General features: G+C 40.8%; 1 protein-coding gene across 1 annotated transcript in view; it reads right to left on the bottom strand.

Moving 5' to 3' along the window:
* Positions 1 to 22,282, bottom strand: part of UNC80 (unc-80 homolog, NALCN channel complex subunit) — a 119,772-nt gene that overhangs the window by 64,877 nt on the left and 32,613 nt on the right. Inside the window, exons 18-25 of the mRNA XM_071746870.1 lie at positions 21,591 to 21,692; positions 20,149 to 20,357; positions 19,543 to 19,649; positions 18,892 to 19,051; positions 14,078 to 14,250; positions 7,922 to 8,134; positions 2,846 to 3,017; positions 419 to 552 (exon numbers count right to left, since the gene is read on the bottom strand). Of these exons, the coding sequence (XP_071602971.1) occupies positions 419 to 552; positions 2,846 to 3,017; positions 7,922 to 8,134; positions 14,078 to 14,250; positions 18,892 to 19,051; positions 19,543 to 19,649; positions 20,149 to 20,357; positions 21,591 to 21,692 (1,270 nt within the window). The remainder of the gene's footprint in view (positions 1 to 418; positions 553 to 2,845; positions 3,018 to 7,921; positions 8,135 to 14,077; positions 14,251 to 18,891; positions 19,052 to 19,542; positions 19,650 to 20,148; positions 20,358 to 21,590; positions 21,693 to 22,282) is intronic.

Here is a 22,282-nt window from a genome sequence, read left to right as displayed (position 1 = left end):
TTGCTTGTTTGTTTGTCTCCTTTCTTCCCTAACACCCTTCAATTCTGTTTCCTACCTCAAGCCAAAATTCTGCAACATTTAGACTCCAGCAAATTCTCTGTACACCATGCTTTCTCATAACTGCTCAGCCAACCCTCCTGATCAGTTCATTAGCACAAAAGCACTTACCTCCCGCAGTCCATCTTCCTCACCACCTGCTTCTGCTCTCTTCTCCATTTTGCAGCTTTCATGAACTTCCAGTACATGTTCTGCTTTCACAGTCCTATCTTCTTAATTAACCCATTTGATGTGCCCTGCCTGTCTTTTGTTCACCAGACCATGGCTCCTTTCTCCCTGCATCAAGTATCCACTTGAGTTACTCCCCATCCTCCCCCAGGTGGCTTCTCTAGGCATGGCTCCCTCATATTGTCCCACTTACCACAAGAGGCTCAGTGCGTGGCCTGGGCATGTAAGGAAAGGTCTCCCGAAGGAAAGTTGTGATCTCCAGGAGAAGCTGACAGGCTGCCATTTTCAGTGCAAAAGGACAACAACATTTGGTAGGATTCACAGTGCCTAAGAAAAAAATATTTCTATGGTGAGCAAGGAGATGATACAAAATCTGGAGCCAAGAGGTGAGAGACATTTTCACATATGATGTACAATGCAAGCTGCACTAAAAAAGAGGAAGACGCAGGCTTCTATCTGTGCTGATTTCCCTACACTATGGAACTTCATAAAACAAATATAAATCTGTGTATTTACCAGCACATGCAATAGTACTAACACACTGTAGTGTACTATTGTACATATTCTGGTATATTCTGGTGAAGTATCTATTAAAATAAGATGATCTTACAGCATTTTGCATGTACCTTATTCAGAGTAATACAACTGAAGAATTAGATACCTCTTCTTTCCCTCTACTGTTTTTCATTCAGTCAAATATTTTGCAGTTCTAACCCAGCAAGAGTGAGTCTGGTAGACTCTGCTACACAAAGAGAATAAGGCGTTTAAAATACAGGAAAATTTCCTGAAATACCTGTAATTATGACTAGCCAGGAAAGAGTTACTGTGTCTCTTATTAACTACTACCCTGATAACTGGAAAAGACAGTCTTGTTTGAACGCAGGGTGCTTTATTTGCACACAAAATCCAAGTGCTACTTAGGGATAATCAAGAAAAAAATAATCAGACTTCTTAATCAAATTATATATGCAAATGCTTCACTAAAACAGAGGGGAAAGGGGAAGAGAGATTATCAAAATACTTAGTTTTATTACGTTCTACACACATTTCAGAGAGATTTATGTTTTCACTTTCTTTCCCCACATATCAACTATTTTTTGTTCATACTACACATGATTTACTTTTTTGTAGAGAAAGAGTACAAATTAAATAATTGAGAGGATACTGCAGAGATTAGATAAAACCAGATTAATTTTGTGATGCTTGCTAATTCCTCTGTACAGTTTAACAGTAACAAATTGTGGACTTCATAGGGACTCGATCTGAACTATCACATACAGATGAGATGTGCAGTGTAATGAAATATCCAACTGCATATTTTATATTCTTCAGCCTATACCCACAGCATACAGGGCAGTTTTTGAAAAATCTCTTCTTTCAGCAAAAATGCAGGTTGGTTATTTTCAGATCTTGGCTTCCAGGAGAATACTTGAGCAAAAGCTTTCTAGATAACAGCTTGTTCTTTCTTGTCAGAGATCACAATATTAAAGCAGCTCCACACTGGTTGTGCTTTATCAGTGCCTGAACAGAACCAATTATTCTGTTGCTTGTTTATATGAATGCAGTTGTTCTTCATCTTTAAAATAGTCATCCTGGTGCTAGAGAGGGAAATTTTTGGGTGCACTCTGCTGCTTTGCTTTTATCTCCCAAATATCCAGAACAGCTACCCACATTCTTGCAGTTGCTAGACCTGACAGACCACATAGTGGCACACAGGAATATCTATCTTGGGGCCAGTTTCTCTTGAGATCATTTCCTACAAACAGCCTTTCAGTGCTCCCACCTACTTCACTCTACTCCAATACTGGCTTTGTGCAATGATAAGAACAAACCCAGAACCACAGAAAAAAAGAAACCAGAAGATAAAAGAACAGTCCTAGGACACTCTGTCCAATGGCAGACAACAGTATATGTACACAGGAACCAGTACATTACAGTACACACATATACAAATGGTGTCTGGAGAGGACATGCTTGTTACCACCTTCACCTACACGTACAACAGAGTGTGTCTTAATTTTTCTCTTCATGGGGTTTGTTACAATTTGTATGCCTATCTGGACTTTCTGAATCAGTAACCTTTCTACCACCCTTCCACCCTGACATACACAAAGGCACAAAGGTGTTTTAGTTATCTTGTTGTTACACAGATTTTTCATAACATCGTTCTATATTTCTGCCTGAGAACCAGGCAAATATACTGAAATCAAGATTTAAAAGTCCTTGGTAGCATTGTGCCAGTTAACATCAGATGAGGAGATGACTCTTTGGTGTTCAGAAACAGAAAAGCAGCTGATGTCACACATTTTGGCAGAAATAACCTTTTGGCACTCAGGTGAGAGCAGTACGCAAGAAATCAACTACTACCTTTCTTTAAATTGGAGCTGTGAAGTTGCCAGTATACAGGAACTGCAACTCAATGCCCGGTTTCACCCCCAACTCCCTCCCCCACCTTTTCCTTCAGTCTCCCAGTGCTGCTACTCATCTATCATGTTGTACATCGAGGCACGAAAGAACAGGGCAGGAAGCTGGGGTGAAGGTGAGGAACTGGGAAACACAGCTGGGTAGCAAGAGGATGAAGAGAAGAAATATTAAGTGCTCCTAAAGCAGAGGTTCTTACAAGCGGGGGTTCTTGTAGTAAAGGGAGTCTCCTTACTGTCATCTAAAAAGTCTTCTTCCTCATCCTCCTTTCTCAGGCGCCTCTTTGTCTCTTCATCATAAATGAGGCCCAGGAGGTTGGCAGGGCTCTCACTCTCAGCATGGCACAGCTCATTGAGGCGTACACCGATTGCCTGCAGACAGGGGGAAAGAGAGGACAGGGAGGTGAGAATTTCAGTCCAGCTCAGTGGTGGTGAAGGGCTTTGCCCTCTGCAGGCTGGGGAGATGTTCCAATATCCTGACAATTTTTTCATTTATGCGATATGCAGTAGAGAAAGGGATGATAGGAAATTAATTGTTACCAAACCCGTAAATTATTTCCCCCTATTTTTTAACAAAAATTTGTAAGCAGTGACGAATTTCAGGATTTTTTTTTCCAGGTTTGGTTAAATAACAAAAACCCACATCAAGCAACAACTGCCAAAATAGCAAACGATAAGCAGGAGGAATATGTAAAACATACAAGCATGTAAAACTTTATCCTGTGATATCATTGCTTTGCAAAGGAGTAAGTGTGTTTAATTACAGAATTATCATCAGGACTTGCCATTTGGCCTTTTTGCTTTTGAGATAGTTTTAGAGAAAGATAGCAAAGATGATATCTGAATCTTCTACAAGTCAGAACTGATGGTCGTGCCAGCACTACATAATTTTCCTATCTTGGCTGAAGTGATATAGAAATACAGAAATAATCACTTCTTGTGACTCTTCTTCCTTGTTATCAAATACTGCCTGTGAAACCCAGTAACAGTGAATATGGTAGACTCTGCCTCACAAAGAGAATAAGGTCGTGGTGGTGTGGTTTGCAGTCTGACACAAAGAGCTGCCAATCTCAGCTGTGGATGTGCCTGGACATCGTTAAACAAACTTCCCATCTCTCATCTTTTTTTCCCCTTTCATGTTTCAGGCATTTAAAGTAAGAAATGTTCTGCATGCCTCTCCACAAAGCAGTGATTTATCATGTAGTATTTATGCTGTGTTGTACACCCTAGAATTAAAACAATCACACACAATCCCACAGCATTCTACCTAATGAGCACTGAATTCCTAACAAGTATTATCTGCATGAATTATGTTTGGTTTTCTTAGTGAACAGAGAGCACACTACACTTTAAAAGAAAATGTCTCTTAATAGAAGGACCCAAAGGAAGAGACAGGTTAACCTAATCAGAACAGACTTAGCATCATATTATTTTATAAAATGGCATAACAACTGATATTTTTGAGTTCAAAAGGCTTATCACTGTTATGGACTGTCCAAATACAGCTTCACATGGAAAGGGTTTACCACTGCTACTCCCTGGTGGCTTTCAGGCAGACTGAGTTAAAGAATCTGGGGGATGGGGAGAATGTTTCATATTCATTCTTGGTCTCGATAAACTTGGACAATAATACTGTCAGTCACAATCAGGTAGTAATGACAGACAAGCAAGGGTCTATAATTAGCACAAATTCCCAGCCTTATTCACTGAAAGGAAAAAAGAGAACAAGGTCTCAGTGCATCCAGAGACTAATTAATTCTTTTCTCTTAGTCCAAGAATGTTCTGGTAGCTCTAGTATTACAAAGCAAGAAGGATGATGTGCTTTGTTGACAAAGATCTGATAGCATGGAGGCAGACAGGCTGGGTGAGGTATCCCTTCTTCTTGGTACTGGAGCTGCTGAGGTGCTAAGTGAGCACACAGCCATTAATGAATCCATTAATGAATCCATTAAAGAGAAGAGGCCCCAGTACTGAACCCTGGGGGACACCACTCATGACCAATCACCAGCCAGATTTAGTTCCATTCACTGCCATTCTTTCAGCCCAACCATCCAGACAATATTATATATTTATCCAAATCAATTGACATAAGTTTCTGAAGAGACAGTGAGAGACAGTGTCAAAAGCTTTACAAAAGTCCCAGATAGATAATGTCCACAGCTCTTCCCTCATCCACTATGAGAGTCCTCTTGTTGTAGAAGATCAGGTCAGTCAGACCTGCCTTTCATAAACCCATGCTGACTGCGCCTGACCACTTGGTTATCTTGTATGTCCCATGTGATGGTACTCAGGATGTCCTGCTCCATGACTTTTCCTGGCACCAAGGTCAAACTAACAGATCTGTAGTTTCTTGGATCATCCTTTTGGCCCTTCTTGTAGATGAGTGTTACATTTGCCAGTTTCCAATCAACTGAGATTCCCAATTTGCCAGGACTGTTGATAAATAACGGAGGGTGGCTTGGTGAGCACTTCTTCCAGCTCCTTTAGTACCCTTGGGTGGATCCCTCCCAGTCCCACAGACTTGTGCCCATCCATGGGGCACAACAGGACACTGATCATTTCCTCCCAGACTGTGGGGGCCTCATTCTGCTCCCCATCTTGGTCATCCAGCTGAGGGAGCTGCACCCTCAGGAAGCAATTGGCATTGATGAAGACTGAGGCAAAATGAGCACTCAGCAGTTCAGCCTTTTCCATGTCATTGGCCACGAGTTTCCTCCCAGGTCAAGTAGAGGAGGGAGATTCTCCCTTGCTCTTATTTTGCTATTTACGTATTTATAAAAACTCTTTGTATTATCTTTACTGATATTGGCCAGAATTAATTCAAGCTGAGCTTTGGCTTCTCTAATTTTCTTCCTACATATCTTTGCAGTAACTTTGTAATCTTCCCAGGTTGCCTGCCCTTCCTTCCATAGCCCATAGACTTTCCTTTTTTTCCTGAGTTATGCCCGAAGCTCCTTGTTCAGCCAGGCTGGTCTTGTACCACACCATCTCGTTTTAAGATGCAAGGGTACAGTTTGTGCCTGTGCCTTAAGGATTTCCCTCTTGAGGATTGTCCAGCCTTCCTGGACTCCTTTGTCCTTGAGGACTATATCCCAGGGGACACCACCAAGCAATCTCCTGGACTTATCAAAGTCTGCCCTCCGGAAGTCCAGGGAGGAAGTTCTATTGACCTCCCTCCTTACTTCCCCAAGAATCGAAAACTCAACCATCTCATGGTCACTTTGTCCAAGACAACAGCCAACCTGTACATATTTAGGTCATATTGCCCACAGAGAAACAAGCAGGTTAACACACAGAAATAGCATCTTGTACAGCAGGTGCCTGTACTACAGCAACAGAAAGCTGTTTGTCCTCATGGTTCAGCCTGCCTGGTTGGGATCTGGTCAGAGCTAAGAAAGCAGCCATCCATAAAGCACAGCTTCCAGGGCCCCAGCCCAACAGCCTTGACTGGTGGCTGCCACTTGTGCTTGCAGCCACCTTCATCTGAAACAGATTCTTTGAGATAAAAGCAGTGCCAGAGGACCTTGCCTGATGTTCAGCATAAGGGACATCAGAAATTGCACCTGAACCACACTGAGTGTAGACCAGTCCTGAAGCATGAGAGTGTCTGGGGGCTGGTGATGCTGTGGGTAACTATATTGTCCTAACCTTTGGTGAGAAGAAACTGAAATACTCATGGGGTGGCAGGACCACTTGGGGTAAAAAGGTAAGAAATGCACACTGTAAAGAGTACTCTCCAAATCTTCTCCTGCCTTACAGTAAAGTAAGACTTTTTTCCTTTAGGGATGATGCCAAGCAACTGGCAAACATACGCTATTCCTAGCAAGGAGAATGCATTAGGATGCCATTAAACTTCAGGAAAAGAGAATGATGCTAAAATCACTTTTCCCTGGCTCCTTTCTTGTGACTTTACAACATGCAATGCTACATTAACATTTTGAAAAGAAAACCTTCCTGGACTTCATCTATTTCAGATTATTTCAATATCTAAAGATGGCAACTTTGGGGGAATGTAAATGACTTCTAATAGTTATTGACTTGCTTGCCATCATTTTTGTCAGAATAAGAGAAAAGGGAATGTTTGGAAGCACAGAATGTACAAACAGGTGATAGACCTGACTGTTAGCAATGCATGCAAAAACACAAGGACTGAGCAATCATATGTTCTCCACTTCTCAAAGGACTTAAGGTGGTGACCTCATGGAATACAGGAGCATATCCATTTACCCTATGTACTTTATCAAGGAACTTTGTTTATTAATGTATCCAGCTGTGTTGGAGACATAACAGAGTATGGTGCCCAGTAGTATTTCCCTGGATTAGCTTCAGAAATGGAAGGATGAGAGCTGCTGAGACACTTTGGCTTATTAGCTTGGATGAATATGGGTCAGCAATGTTTTTTTGCACATGCTGTGTAAGTATCCCAAGACTGAAGAACACATGGTTTTCAAATTCCACTGAGCCATGGATTGTAAGGTTGGGGTTTTGGGGTTTTTTTTGGTCTCTTTATTGATTTTTTGTTTGTGTTTTTTTTCGCTGGATCATGACACTCACTGTAAAAATCTCCAGTTTTGTGACTAGAGGTGAAAAGCACAAAGCTCACTTTTAGACAGACAGGTAACAGGAACCATAGAGGTGAAAGAACTCATTAAGTGTTGCATGTTCAACAAATACACCCTGGTATCTGTTATAAAAGCAGCATCTATAGGGCCAAACAAGAAAATTGCCTAGTTCAACTGTGGTAAGAGATCACGATCAAATAAAATTTGAAGACCCCAAGCTCAAAATAGAGACAGTTCTTTAGATGACTTGTAGCAGTAGCCCTGTAGAATCCTTGTCAAAGAATGATGAGTGCTAACAGTTTGTATGGGTGCGAAGAGAGACTGGATAAGCACATCAGAGAGAAATTCACTACCAAATACACAGCACTACATCAAGCTCAGGCAGCCTTGGGCTAAAAATATTTGGAAGCTAGACAAGAGCATGTAGTACCACAGCCCTGGCTCTTATTTAGGCATTCACACATACTAAGTGCTGGAAGAGGAGAATGGGTGAAATGGATCCCAGAGGGAACACAGCAGGGGGAGGGAAGGAGACACTGCTACATCCTAACAAAGGCCATGTTCAATTAGAAGACTGTATCCTGGCAGGCTATTAAGTACCAGTTGGAAGAGAGGTTTATGAGTCTGCATTTTACTGGAAGTGAAATTCTGGACAAGGCCCTATTAGATTTTGGTACGTTTTTTGATGTAAATAGAAGAGAAACAAACACTTACATCTCCCCACTGGTAGAAGAGCTTAGCTGCATTCCACTGCAGCTTCTGGTTCCTTTTGTTGCCCACGATAGGAGAACGCCCACGGGAGAGGCCCTTCTTAGTGATGTTCACATGGTGGCCCTTCATCCACTCGGGCCAGTTGCCACGATTGCAGCGGTGAACGAAGCGGGCACACTCGAGGAACAGCGCTGCCCTCGCCACTACAGGAGCTTCCTGAGAAGTTTCAAAAAAAAAAAAAAAAAAAAAAAAATCACTTTAAATACACTGGGGAAAATCTCTGGACGCTAGAAGATTTTGTGCTTTAATCAACAGTTTTGCAAGCTTGCCACGGAGTCACACAGACCGAGCAGTCTGTCCATCAAAGCCTGAAACCGGGATCGTTGCTGTCTCAACTCCTGAGCCCAAATGTTCATGAGACCACTGAGCAGTTACTCTTAGTCCAACCACTGAGGGGCAGAAAAACCCACTTTATGAACTCAGACCCAACCTTGTTCCAGCACCTCTCTGTACTGCTTTCTTTCAGAAAAACCCAATGTTCACTGCCAAAAAGCAGAGACATGCACCTGACACTTTTACTGTGAGTCACATTTTCTTTTCACCTTTGCTAGCAAGGTTGGAAATGTTGTGTGGACAAATAGCAGCATCACCACGTGAATCCTAGCACCTCTCAATGTCAGGTTCTGCTTTCAGACAGCGTGCTCTGGGGGTGGAAATGTGGATGGAGGCTTACTGGAACTAGGAAGAGAGCTATGTTGCACTTAAACAGAATTAAATCAATTACTGACAGATGTCAACAAAATTTCAACGACCTAACTTCAATGGCCTTAGCAAGCTTCAGTTTAGTACTGAAATTTATCATCAGGCAGCTGAGTTTTGAAGTGATTGGCTGTTTTTCAGAGGAAAATTTTCCTGCCTCCTGCCTTAAATAGCACTTTCTTTTTTTTCCTTTGTGGTTTGTTTTTTTTTTTTTAATGGGAAAAATTATATTGAATATATCTTAGTTTGTACAGAATGTCCCAGCAGGATCCATGTTAGAGCAATAAAGAGTGTTTCTGAAACTCTCAAATATGTTCAAGAATGGACACTGCAATTTCTTTCACAGAGGGCAGCTTAGACTCAGGAATGAAATTTCTTCACAGCAACCTTCAGCACTACAAAAATAGCATGGAAAGTGACTAAAAGAAAATGGCTCTCTTCATTTCCCTCCTCCTTCCTGCAATTTTCACAATCAAAAACCCCTGTGGCCAGCAGGTTGTAAAACTAAACATATGACAATGTCCACATTTTAAATGCTGCCTTTGAAAGGTTCCTTAACAGGCATTTCACAGAGAACAAAAATGAATTTCACACATTTAAATGCTTCAATGACTTAATTTAGACAGCACCCACTTATAAGGGGAGGTTCCTCGTCTGTGGTCCATAAAAAACAAATAGGCCCTGAGATCATGGAAGTTGGTCAACAAAACATTACTAAATAGTATTTCAACTAACACTATAATCAAAAGTTGAAAGCACGATATTTTGGAACAACTACTCAACAGTTTGAGAACTGACTTAATAATTCTGCACTAAAGGTAAATTACAGCCAGAAATCACCACAAATGGGACCAAAAAACAGTCATGCCTTTTAGGAGACTGGCAAAAAAACCAAAAAACCCCAAAAAACCCAAAAAAACCAAAGAGTAACGTTAACAAGTAAAGTTATTTTAATTACTTCCTGATGCAGCATCCTACTGCAGTTTTTTTGCTCATATTTTACTCAAAAGTTCAAAGAAAAGAGCTATCTTTTAGCAATTTTCTTGAAAAAGAAAACATAAAAGATGTCTCAATATTCTGACATGGAAGACAGAAACCCGAAGCCAGGCAATCATAGATGACCAGAAAAAACCCTTAATACCTAGCTCCTGGATAAAACATTATAAATTATTTGCTGCCCACATGCATGATGGAACCCCGAACAGGTGAGGATTTTATTCTTTTATTCCCACAGCTTTATCTTAACCATACCTGGACACATACAGGAAAAGATGAAGACCCAGATTTAGTCTCTTCGTCTTTTAGTTCACCACTGGTAGAGCCACAATTTCTTAGCATACACGAGTCATGTAAAGATACATGTTGTAACATTATAGAAACACTCAACTGTAAGTAAAGGAGGATAAGCAGGATGGGAGGGGGGGGTGTGTGTGAAGGAGCAGTAGTAGTTCCAAGTGAAAAGTCAGTGAAAATACCTCCTGCATGGAGGAGGACTTTCTGAACATCACAGGCTACCTGTGATTGCTTACCTGAGGCTCAGAGAAACCTGAAGCAGCAGCAAGAGAAAGATGAAGATGTGACAGAATGGACAGGGATGGATTCACACCACAGAGAAACACATCACAAATGGAGAGAAATGAATCAGGCAGGCGATGCATAGCTGAAAAGAACACAAGTTACCATGGTCACTTCAAAACTTAATAAAGCAGCAATACTCTCACAAGCTTGCCCATTCCTACCTACTACATCCCTTTGCCTTTTGAAAATGATTCTTGTACCGTATAAATTGACATGAGTAAGAATCAGCCACTTTCTTACTAAAATTTAAAGAACTCCCTTTTCAACAGATACAACACACCAACAATAGCAAAAGCAAATATCTGGGTAGGAAGGGGAGAATGCAGAATGGATTGGGAATTTTACAGCATTACATTAATGTTCAAGCACAGCTGATTCTGCACTTTTTATTACTGCAGAATCAGTTTTGTTTCAAAGGACAATTATTTTTCTAAGACTAATCAACTAGTGATAATTTTCTTGTGTCCTTTTGTATATTCTGCAAGGCACTTTGAGGAAAAATGCATTTTCACCTATCTTCAGGGAGTTAAAAAAAACATAGTAACAATCAACTTTTAGAGTAAATAATGTAAATTAAAATACTGTCAGAAGATATTGATTGGATAGCTCTGCTTCATTTAGCCACAAGATGTCTCACATGAGAAGTAGCTTAGGATGCACAGGAAGATAGGTGAGTAAATTACTAACCAATGTCTAGAAGATTTGTCTCAAAAATAATGCATGTCTCTCTGATTATATCTAAAAATGGTCAAGTACAACCCATGACATAGCTCTTTTTTTCTGTTTTCAGTTATCTATTCTGGACATCTGTTTGAAGCACTCTTTGATAATTCTCTCAGGTCATATGCCCTGCTATACAAACACTTCTATGGAAAAAGGGACATGGAATGTTAGAGCCTGACTAAGATCCTGAGTAACCTGGAGTCAGGATACTAACAAGCATGCTGGCAATTTAGACTTGATTCTACCCTCACAGTACTTGGTGGCTCCTCTCAAACAATCCTGCAACAAAGCAGTGTCATTTTGGCATTTCAACAAGGGTGAGAGATTAACAGAACAGATAAGCTCATGCCTCTTTATAGAGGAATAATGTGTCACACATTTGGAACTGGCCAAAAGAAAGCTTATATTTCCCCACCTGAGCCATGTACTCTAGTCTAATTGGATTAAATCAGAAAAAAAATCTTTATATAATGCTAGGCAGTGGTGCATTGAAACTCTCTGCAGAAACCTGGCCGCAGAACAAAAGAACATATTATTTGCCTTTCAACTTCCTAAGTTACTTCAAAAAGGAAAGAATATAATTTTATTATTTCTAAGTCTGGATCTATGTTGTTAATATAAGGATGACACCACCTGCAACATGTTATCAGTTGTCATTGAATGTTTGCAGAGCCTGCTAGCAACTTCAGTCAAGGACGGACATTGTTTCTGGGAAAACGTGTTATCTACATCGTTTCTAAAACTAAGGCAACACTCAATTTAATATATATACAAAGCATTGCCCTTTTTCACTATTCTAATTTCTTTAAGTAAATGTGACAAACCTGCATAAACATCCAGGCTGATCAGAGATCTTGGAGTATTACGAATGGGATTTAAAAAATCCTATGAAAAAGCGTGCTGAAAAAGTTTTTGAAAGAACTGAAACTGGAGCTGTTTGCTTTTCATTTTTTAAAGGTTGCCATAGCAATTTAGCTGGTTGAAACTACTTAGGCTATTAATTTGCATCAAACCTGATTAAAAATATTACTTGAAAAGCAGGAATACAGACGTTAAAAATCCAGGATGCTTTCTGTTGTGCTCTATTGACATAAAATGTGGGAATTTTCTGTAACACCATACATTGTCAGTAAGAAATACAGTGAGTTGACAAGATGCCATCTTTTGAAACCTGCGATTCACTTAATGTAACTTATACTTTGTACTCAAAATGTCAGCTGTGCACACTTGTAAGGAGTCTGTAATGAGAAGGAGGCCTCTTTCATCTTTAGCTGCAGACCTTCTAGAAAATCTGATACCAAGGCCTTCTGCATTATTCAACAGAAAGTAAACAAAATCTATTTTGTAAAAGCCAGCTCTGGAAGTCAGAACAGCCATCCTTGTGCAGTTCATTCTGACCACTAACTTGCAGCTGATTTCACACATGGGCATGATCAGCTGGTGTTTGAATAATAATAAGAGTCTTAGAGGTAACAGGGATATAAATGCCAGACCTCTGTCCTTCTGGGGATATGCTATCCTCAAGCAGTGAAAATCATGTGTGCTTTGCTATGGATTCAGGTGTGCATTCTGTTCATTACCCTCCCTTTCTCCTGATAACAGAGGTAAGCTATACTGCCAGTGGGTCAATGCACCAGCTTTGCAGCAGACCAAGCCAACATATCCCCAGCTGGATCTCAGTGACATGGTTGACAGCAAAGAGCTCCTCCCTGCCCGCACACCTCACGTTCCACATACTCACTGGGGTGGCAGCCCGGCAGTCCTCAAGAATTAAGTTGTCCTTGTGCTGCACACCCAGAATGGGTGTTTATCTGCCCAAGCCACCCTCTGAGCCTACTGCAACCCTGACTGGTAGGAATCAGTTCTAACTGTGAGAGCATGAGACATGCCTCCCTAGCAGCCACTGCTTCCATAGCTTCCAGTCTGAGAGCCAACAATCTCTAACAGGAACAAGTGAAGAGAACACCTGTCTACTGGAAGATGGACATGGACCAGTCTGAACAGTAGATGTGAAATGGTAGCAATAGCAACTTTGGGCCAACATTATTGCAGACTTGCTTGAACCTGCAGCCTAAGGATGCAAGGTTAAGAAGAACAAATAAAGGCATGGTGCACAGAACACATCATCCCTACAGGTATGGAGCAGACAAGGCAGCACCCCAGGGCACAGAGGGAAGAGTGCATGAGCCTGGCATCTCCAGCAGCAAGCAAAGAAACTGAATACGGGCACAAATGGCATGACGGCCAAAGAGGCAAGCGGTGGGCAGCAAGAAGACAAAGGGATAGCAAAGATGTGGTTGCTTTGAGAGCAGTGGCTTTCAATTTTTTCCAATTTGAAGATTTCCAAATGTTTGCAGAAGGAAGCAGAAGAGCGCTGTGCAGAGAAGTTACTAATACTTGGCTGGATTTTCACAGCTGTCTTTGTTACACTCTTGTGCTTGTCTACATAAGCACCTGGAAAGAGCATCATTGGCCCATGAACCACAGGCTAAAGACCACTGTTAAAAATCCTGCAGCTTTAAGGTAAAGAGTGAAGAAGATACAGAGGAGACACTCAGTGTAGGAAGGAGCAATTGAATAGTTTCACTTCAGTGATATGGATGCAAATTAACTACAAATTAAATGCAAATTAACTACCATCTGCATTTAAAAACATGCACACTCTGGCATTTGAGGTGGTTTTTTTTCCACTGATTGGCTCTGCTGTCTCATAGTTCAGTGTTGTTGAATGCATTTATAACTGTCTATATATACTATGCCTCTCCAGACAGTTATCCAGTCTTCAATACTTATTCTCTACCTTATTTTTGATATTGGAAGCAGAATGGCTGAGAGCAAAATAAGTCTGATAATAAAAGCTCTTTGCTGGCAGTAAGTTACTTATGCAGAACCATGAAATAAAAAAGATCCATTTTGTCTGCATATTCATGCAGTCACAGAGGTTAAAACTCCACCCAGTAAGAGCTGTACCAGCTGGCATTGCTGTGGTGCTTTACCTGCTTTCTGTGCTGGCATAAACAGCATTCCTGAGAGACACAGACCACCACGTATGCACATGCTTCCAACTCAGCAGGAAAAATACACCAAAAAATGACTTACAAGATCTAGAGCTGCTGCCAAAATGGAAGCATCCGGGATAGTGCCTGGTTCACAGCAGTTCAGGAGAAACTGAAAGCGCTTCATTCCTTGGCGGATTGCTCCCAGGTTCACAACATTCTTGGATTTTCCTCCGTCTTGGTTGGAGGTCAAATGATCATCAAAGCTGTGGCAACCTAAAGAGGTAGAGAGTATAGAGGGGATGCAGGGAGGGGTAGGGAAAAGGGAACTCAGCCTCTCACCAATAAAAAAAAAAGTGTTACCATAACCCTGGTGAGTACAGTCTTGGTTTAAATCACTTTCCTCACCTTGAGGAAATAGGGATGTTTCCTTGAAGGTAATAGCAATGTTTTTTTTAATATTTATGACTTCTGTGAACTAGGCATACAGCAAGTCAGATTCTGGTCTTGGTCCTACTGATGTCTGCCCCCAACAATTCCACTATAGTCCTTGTGAAAGCCCAAGATCTACTCCAACATATGCGAACCAGAACTGGTGGCCCACTTCTTCCCCACCTCTGTAACACAGAATGCCATATTTATTGTCTGCTTTTCCTGAATAACCTCTCTTTTCACTTCTCCGTTGGTTCTAAGTTTACCTTAAAGTGAAGCATGGCTAAGCCTTATTCTGCATGTACCAACTCAGTAATAAATCATCTACTAGGACAGCAAAATCAATAGCAAATATTGGAAATGTTCCGTGTGGAAGTTAAGTACATTCATTTTCTGCAATTATCAGAACACCCAAAGTGGGACTGGACTAAACTTCTAGGTATCATCCATCATTCCAGCCTGTCTCCCTTGAAATGCCTTGCACTTTTTGGGATGGAAAGCTCCCTAATATGAGTTCCTTTTTAAAATTAAGCAAGCACCCTCTCCAAGGCTTCTTTCATGCACAATTTTAAACTCCATGTATGGACTTCACATGATAAATCAACTAAAACCTACTTTCAACTGGAAAGAGCACTCCTGAATGAAGATTATTACCCAGTTGGAACCCAGAGTAGAGAAAGTGGCAGAAAAATATAGATGAGAAATCAGAAAAGTTGTATCAAGGCCAAGGTGGCTGTTCCAAAAAAAGTCTACTCAGCTTCTGGGCTTTTTGTCTTTATCCATAATACTCTCCCTGCGTACATGTGAAAGGTCAAATGTTTACAGAATACTAAAGAATAGAGCACTGAAGAAGAAAACACTGAATAGAGAATTCACAGTTGACTTTAAAAATGGATTTGTAAGGCAAGAGCCAAAATATCAGCTCTGCAGGACTTCCTAAATTCTTCCTCAGGAAAGAAGAATGGCTGAAAATTCAAATTCCCTTTGAGACTGCAGTCCCCAGAATTACCTGGAGACCACTTATGTACCACAGACAATAGTCACATCAGAGAATGACAATGTAAATGTCACTTTTCCTTTGTGGACAGAGGCATATCAAATTTCAAGACTTTGTTACATCTGAGACTTCTCTCTCCAGTGAAGCTATACATGTATTTCCAGTAAACAGAACATTCCTATGTTGAGAAACATTTTATCAAGACGGAACAAGCAAACAAATAAAGTAGAGAGAACTCACATAAGTGAGCAGGCATGAACACCCTTTTCTTCCAGCTCCTCCTGTTCCCTTAAGGTTTGCAGCATGCTATCTAAGCCTTCCTGCTATGGCTGTTATAACACTAACTCACATTTGAGGTATGAACAAATCTTTCCTATTCAGGGCTCTGTTAAGACTGTGCCTTTAGGAGATGAAGAACAGAAGTTTGACTTGCTCATACAAAGAGGCATGCCTAAGGCATCTCCCTGCTATAAAGATCTAGTAGAGGCCAGACCTACAGTCTGTAACAAGAGGACTCCCTCTGCAGTCCTAGCCTTGCACTTTGTTGAAGATTTGCAAGAGAAGACTTCAGAAGCAACTGGTGACTGCCCTCCACTAAATCCATCCTGGAGTAGCCTTGCTGTACTCAGGGAAGTCCTCACTGGCTTAGCAGCAATGTGACTCAGCACTGCAGAAATTCTCACTCAGTGAGCAGACACCACTTCCTAACACTGGAGGACACTGGATGCCTGAGCTCCTGTCCCCACAGATGCTTCCTGCACAAACAGGAGATGTCCCGTCGGAACAAGTACGTGCTGTATGCCTCGAACACCCTGGCAACTTCTATGGTCACTCACAATATCTTCAGTAAATGCCCAAAGAAACATTAAGGGTCTCATGTAAACATGCTGTAACTCACTTCTGTATATTTGCTGGATTCTTAATATAGGCAAAAAGATCATTAAAATAAACATTTTTTATGCATGGATGTGCCTATATGTGTATATATATGTATACATATGCACACATACAGATACACAGACACACACATATGTTTACATACATATCCAACACAGAATTTCCAGTGGTCTACATGGTATATCACAATGAAGATTATTATTCATAAATGATGTGGCATATTATTCAACATTTTAGTATTAGTTTTTAACTATATTGTAATTACATTTTTAACTGTAATGTGTTTCTCCTCTCTCTGTTGTCCTTTAAATATGGCATATGTTAGAAACCCAAAAACACAACAGGAACCACATGGAGAGAGAATGAGCAAAGTAATGGCATAGCATCATGAATTATTAGAATGGGAAGGCAGAAACAGGTTCCAAAATAATGAGTTTCCCTCAGCTGTTGAGGGATTTAATAGTAGGCCCACCCACCTTCTTCCACCACTTTTCTTCTCTATAAACAACTAAAACCTTCTGATCTTTATGGAAGATACAGAAGCAGTGGAAATTTGAAGGCTCTCTGTAAAGTTGCTGTTCTTACTGTATCATAAACCATCCCACCCAGAACAGGCTTCACATTAATTTCACTAATACACAAATGTGCCAGCATGTACAACTACCCTAATATAATAGTACATGGCTTTCATTGCATACCAGAGATCCTTGTGGACATGGTAATATAACTTCCTTATCTGTCATGTTTTACCTTCCAACTTCAAATACCCACCCTTTGCTGCACTTAGTGATGAATCAACAGCCCAACCCCCCCACCAACATCCCTGGACAATTTGCCATTTTCTCACACTAACATGCAATGGTCTCAGTCTTTAACCCATTGCATCACTTGCATTTGTGTATTTGTAGTAATGAATGCACATGTCAACACCAAGCATGTGTCATTTGCATGTCTCACAGACATGTAAAAGGTTTTTCAAATTCTCTTTGTGAATTACATAAATTCTGCTGTCACTTACAGAAGGCTGAAATATGGACAACACTTCCAAAGATCAAAAAGCCAATACTACTGTGTCATCTCAGTTCTCTTTAGACATAAGATGCGCCACTCATACCGAATGAGGCTTCTGATGCTCACAGGGCCAAGAAAACCTGTGCCATTAAATCCAGAATGTGGGCATTCTAAGCAAGACCAATATCATAGTGATATAAAATCAGCACGAGCAAGGTGAAAATAAAAAAATTTCCTACAAAATAATGAAGAACATCTCACATGAGTACTGTAGAAACAGCTGAGATCTTTAAAGATTTATAAAGATCACACACATTCTCAGTTGTTTGTTACCATTAAGAGCTGGGAAAAAATAAGTTGGAAATTTTTCACAGCTACTCCAGCACAAAGTAGTGACTGAAGAAAACAAGGCAGTTCTTTCGACTTTGGGGATATTCACCTTCAGCTAACCAAGCTACAGCAAGCTGCTGTGCTGATGTATTCTCCTTCTAAAAGAATGACTCTTTTAACCTAGGACCTGGCTGAAAACCACCACCAGTGTTTCTGCAGTGGTAGAATGATGACCAGTTTACACTGGTGGGGTATGTTCATCCTTTGCCTGCACAATGCCTTTACATGCATTACACTGCAGATCTGGGGCAAATGATGGTGAAATGTGCAATGCAGGGTCAAAGTGTAATGTCAGAAAATAAATATAATGCCAGAGAAAGTAACATAGAGGAATGTAAAGCCAGAGGAATCATGGGGGGAAAGAAAATCTACTCTTTTTTGTATGTTTTTGGGAGTAAGGTTGACGGAACTTCAAGATATAAGGTTGTCTCCCTGACAACAAGAATGAGCTCTGAGCTGAGGACATGAGCACGTGAATGGCTGCATGGTATTTTAAAACAGAATTGTATTATTCATAAAGGCACTTTTCAAACATTGATGATTTTGAAAAGTCATTGCAATTAAATATACCTTTGTGGAAAGGGAAAGTAGTGGTATTATAGTATGTGCTAAGAAAAAGGGACAGCATCCCTAATGAATGGTATGTAGACACTAGACATGCAAACACAGAAGAAAAGAGATAATTATAGCAAGGTTTGTGCAAGGTTTTCCATTTCATCAGTGCTGATCTTTGCTAAATCTGTCAAATGGTCACAAATTGGAAACAAAAAAAACAACCAAAAAAAAACCTGATGGAACACCCTTTGTTATATTAGGCAACGAAAGATTTACACACCTAATTTTGAACAAAGTGCTTTGAAGCAAGCATTAATATTCCAAGTCTGTTAATCAGATTCAGTTTGATTTGAAGAGCCGAAATGTTGTATTTGCATAATTTATTTGGAGAGTCTTGATTTTTTTAATAATTGACTTTACTAAAGTTCCTTATTTTTTTTAAATTAAATCAAAAGAAAGGAAGGGAAAGAAAACAGTTACCAAGACTAAAAAGTTGGAGACGGCTTGAATGGATACAAAAACTATGGAGAAAGCAGGAAAAAAGGGGGAGGGGTAAAATACAGAAAGAAAGAGATTTAAAAAAAAAATATATATTAAAAGAAAGAAAAAAGGAGACGAGAACCCTGATTTCTAACCATCTTTTTCTTCTGTGTGATGAAGCTTGGATGGGTGTCTTCGGCAGGTGCGCCATTTACCAAGACGCTTGAAGAAATTCTCCTCTTCATCTCGCCCGTTGTCCAGGCCACCTCCTGGCCCCCCTCCTTCTGACAGCTTCACTGCACTGGTAAACTTCACCTGTGAAAGACAGGGCCAGGTCAGGCTGCACCTTTCCACCATTTCTTAGGCCTCCTGGCATAGACCTCTAGCATCTACAGAAGGGCTGTAACACAGTGGATTACCATAGCATCAGAAATAGGTCTGCATGGTTTTATGTATGCTGAAAAACATCATCTTTTAAGCTTCATGCTTAAAGAACTGGTCTTTCACAAGAGGCACAAAGAAGGAAGGGGAAGCATGGCCAACAATTAAACCTGAAGTGTACTGACAGAGCCTGCATTTCTCTCTCAGTGACCCAAGTCAGACTGACAAGTACAGTGTAGATTTAACCTAGTCTTCAATGTGAGTGGCAAAAGTGCAGTGTACAATTCCCATGGCACTTTGAAGAGTTCTGTGACTGAGTCTCATTGGTTGCAATGTCCATATAGAGTAGAACATTTCCCTGGACAGCTAAAACAAGTCAGATGTTATTCTGCTGAGCTCTCTGCAATCCCACCTCTCACATTTACCTTAGAGCTCTGCCTGATGAAAGACAGACGGTCAACTGAGCTGATATCTAGGAGATCTTCCACCCCATCAGCCAGGCCAGAGAGGGAGGAGCGCTTCAGCCAGTTCCCTGTTGCAGAATAACTCACTCAGGACAATTCTGAAAATGCTTCCAAGCACAAGCTATTAATAGCAATTGCAACAAAGTGCCCATGCCAGGCAGGGTATGGGAAAATGGGAAGAAAAGGGAATATGATCTTTTCATGTTACATCCATTAATGACCAGACAAGGATGTGTCTTTGGACGTGTAAAAGGCACATTCATTTTCTATCAAATGCCATTTGCAATATTTCTCTTCTACAGCAAGGAAAAATGCATGTGAGTTTAAGGTACGAGCCTACTACTTAACAGACACCGATTCAGTATTCTGTTTTCCATAGATATCCTCCATTACCTTTGGCAAATTGCTTCTACTTCTTTTTGTCTCAGTAAAATGGAGAGAGCAGTATTTTACAGCTTTCCTTGGGACAATAAAGAACTGTGTTGCAGTATTTCTTAAGACAGATATATCTATCTGTGTTCCTCTGCACATGCAATATGTATATAGAATATGAAGAGATATATTTACCTATGGGGAGTTTGAGTTTCTTTCGAAGGGAGATTCGTCGGGAACGGGAACGGGAGCGTCTGTCTGTGGTGGTCCCAGAGTGAGCAGTGGTGCACTCGGATGTGTCCTGCTCAGACTGGCTACTGGTGTCACTTGCTGCACTCTGTGACTTGAACATCTTTCGCCAGAAGTCCTTGCGTCCCAAAGCAGCTCCTTGGTTTTGCTCATCACTGGAAGAAAAAGGATGCAGAGTGTGAACCACATTTCAGTGAAGTTTGGATGCTCTGGGGAATGAGGCCTTTCTCCTGCAGCCCCCTCCCTGACCTCTATTTGACTTTGCTTCCTTTTGACTTCCAAACTTTCTCTTCTCAGCAAAATCAAGTTTGACAACATGCTCAATATGGTTCAAGGGACAAAATAACCATTTTTTCTGCCCTGAGGAGCTTGTGCACTGAACAAGTCATTCCAATTTTTAGTTTCTAGGCATCAAAAACATATAATATTATTCGGGTCAAAATGACCCATAACGGTGGGTCTGGTGCTTTCTACAAGCATGTCATAGTGGCCATTTGAGAACACGCTGCAATCACAGTCCTTAATGGACATAATGGAGTGGGGACAGCATATTTTATCATACTCTGACATTTTCCATGGCTGTGGCAGAGCAGGAAAGGGTGTTGTGTTAGCCTTGCAACCTCAGCAACTGTGAGCCTTGCAGGCTGGATTAATGCAGGAGAATATGTAATACAGAGCTCTGGGCACTTATGAATGCAATGTCTTTGTACAGTGCATGTCAAAGCACTTTCAAAAGACAGATGGGTATTCAGAGGCAAAGAGAAGTTTAATGACCTGTCCAAAGTTATGCAGGGACCGGTGGCATTTGTACAATTTAAATATCGTCAGAATATTGGTTACATTTATTTCTGTATTGAATGGTGGTATTCTTTGAATAACTGAAACTTCAAGCATGCAATGCCTAGTAGCAGGTTGGTTCACTCATTAAGAACACTGGTAGAGTACCTGTGCTGATAAGGGAAATGCAAATATCTTTGGAGACTACATGTCCAAGACAGTCCAGAAATGGGGTTGCTCTTCACAGGCAGTAAAGGATTAATGACATCTGGCAACAACTTGGAAGTTGAAAATTAAGGATCAACCCTCAGAAGTACAAACAAAGCCTGGAGAACAGATGTTATGACATCTCTGAGGAATTACCACTATATGCATGGCTATGATGGCATTCTGTGTTCACAAATCCACTGCACTGTTATTTGAAAATCTCTGGTAGTTTCCCATGAAAATCAGTGGGTCCAGTTGGCACCAATGCAGATAGGCATTACCTGGGTGTTAGCAGCAGCTCCTGAACAGACACTATGTATAAGTTGTAGCAGCCAAAGCCTTGTACCTGTTTGTAATAACCCTAGAAGGAAGCTGCTGGCAACAACAATCCAATATTTACTTACTGTTCTGGAGTTTGCATTGGGCGGCTTGAGAGGTAACTACGACATTCATCAGGGGCAGCTGATGCCTGGCTTTTGTCAATGATGACACTTCCCACCTCAGATCTATACAGACAGTACAAATCATCAGCTAAAGCAAATGCAAGGCCCATCCCATGGTCACCACATAGCTACAAGACATGGAAACCAGCACTGCTGAACAACAAAGCACCTTTAGACATCTACCCTCTGGTTAACAACTTACTTACTCTATAAGGATCATTCACAAGAAAGGAATCAGCTCTTAGATTAAAAACCAAGGTTTTCATTTTTCAGCTTTCTTAATCTTTTTTTCCCAACATTTAAAAATGACAAGCCACAAGACAAAATGACAAGACCTTCATATATACATATATAAAGAAGCCTGTCAGAATTAGATTTCTTCTGGGGCTTTTCACATACTAGGGTTTACCCATCAGATAAGCAACACTAAGGATGCACATTAAAAGCTAAATCTACACAGTGCTTTGGGACTGACACTTTTTCATGTCTAACTTTTCCTGCTGCCAGTGTTTCCATTGCACTGGCCTCTTAGGCATCTTGTATGTGGGGGTTAGTGCTATTTGCTACAAATCTATTACTGTCTCAGCTCATTAAATTTTTAAGGAGACTGCTGGATACAGTAAAGAGCTGTACATCAGGAACAAACATGCTAG

This window comes from Heliangelus exortis, chromosome 6, assembly GCF_036169615.1.
Source record: "Heliangelus exortis chromosome 6, bHelExo1.hap1, whole genome shotgun sequence".
NCBI lineage: Eukaryota > Metazoa > Chordata > Aves > Apodiformes > Trochilidae > Heliangelus > Heliangelus exortis.
This window is presented reverse-complemented; position numbering and strand designations above follow the sequence as displayed.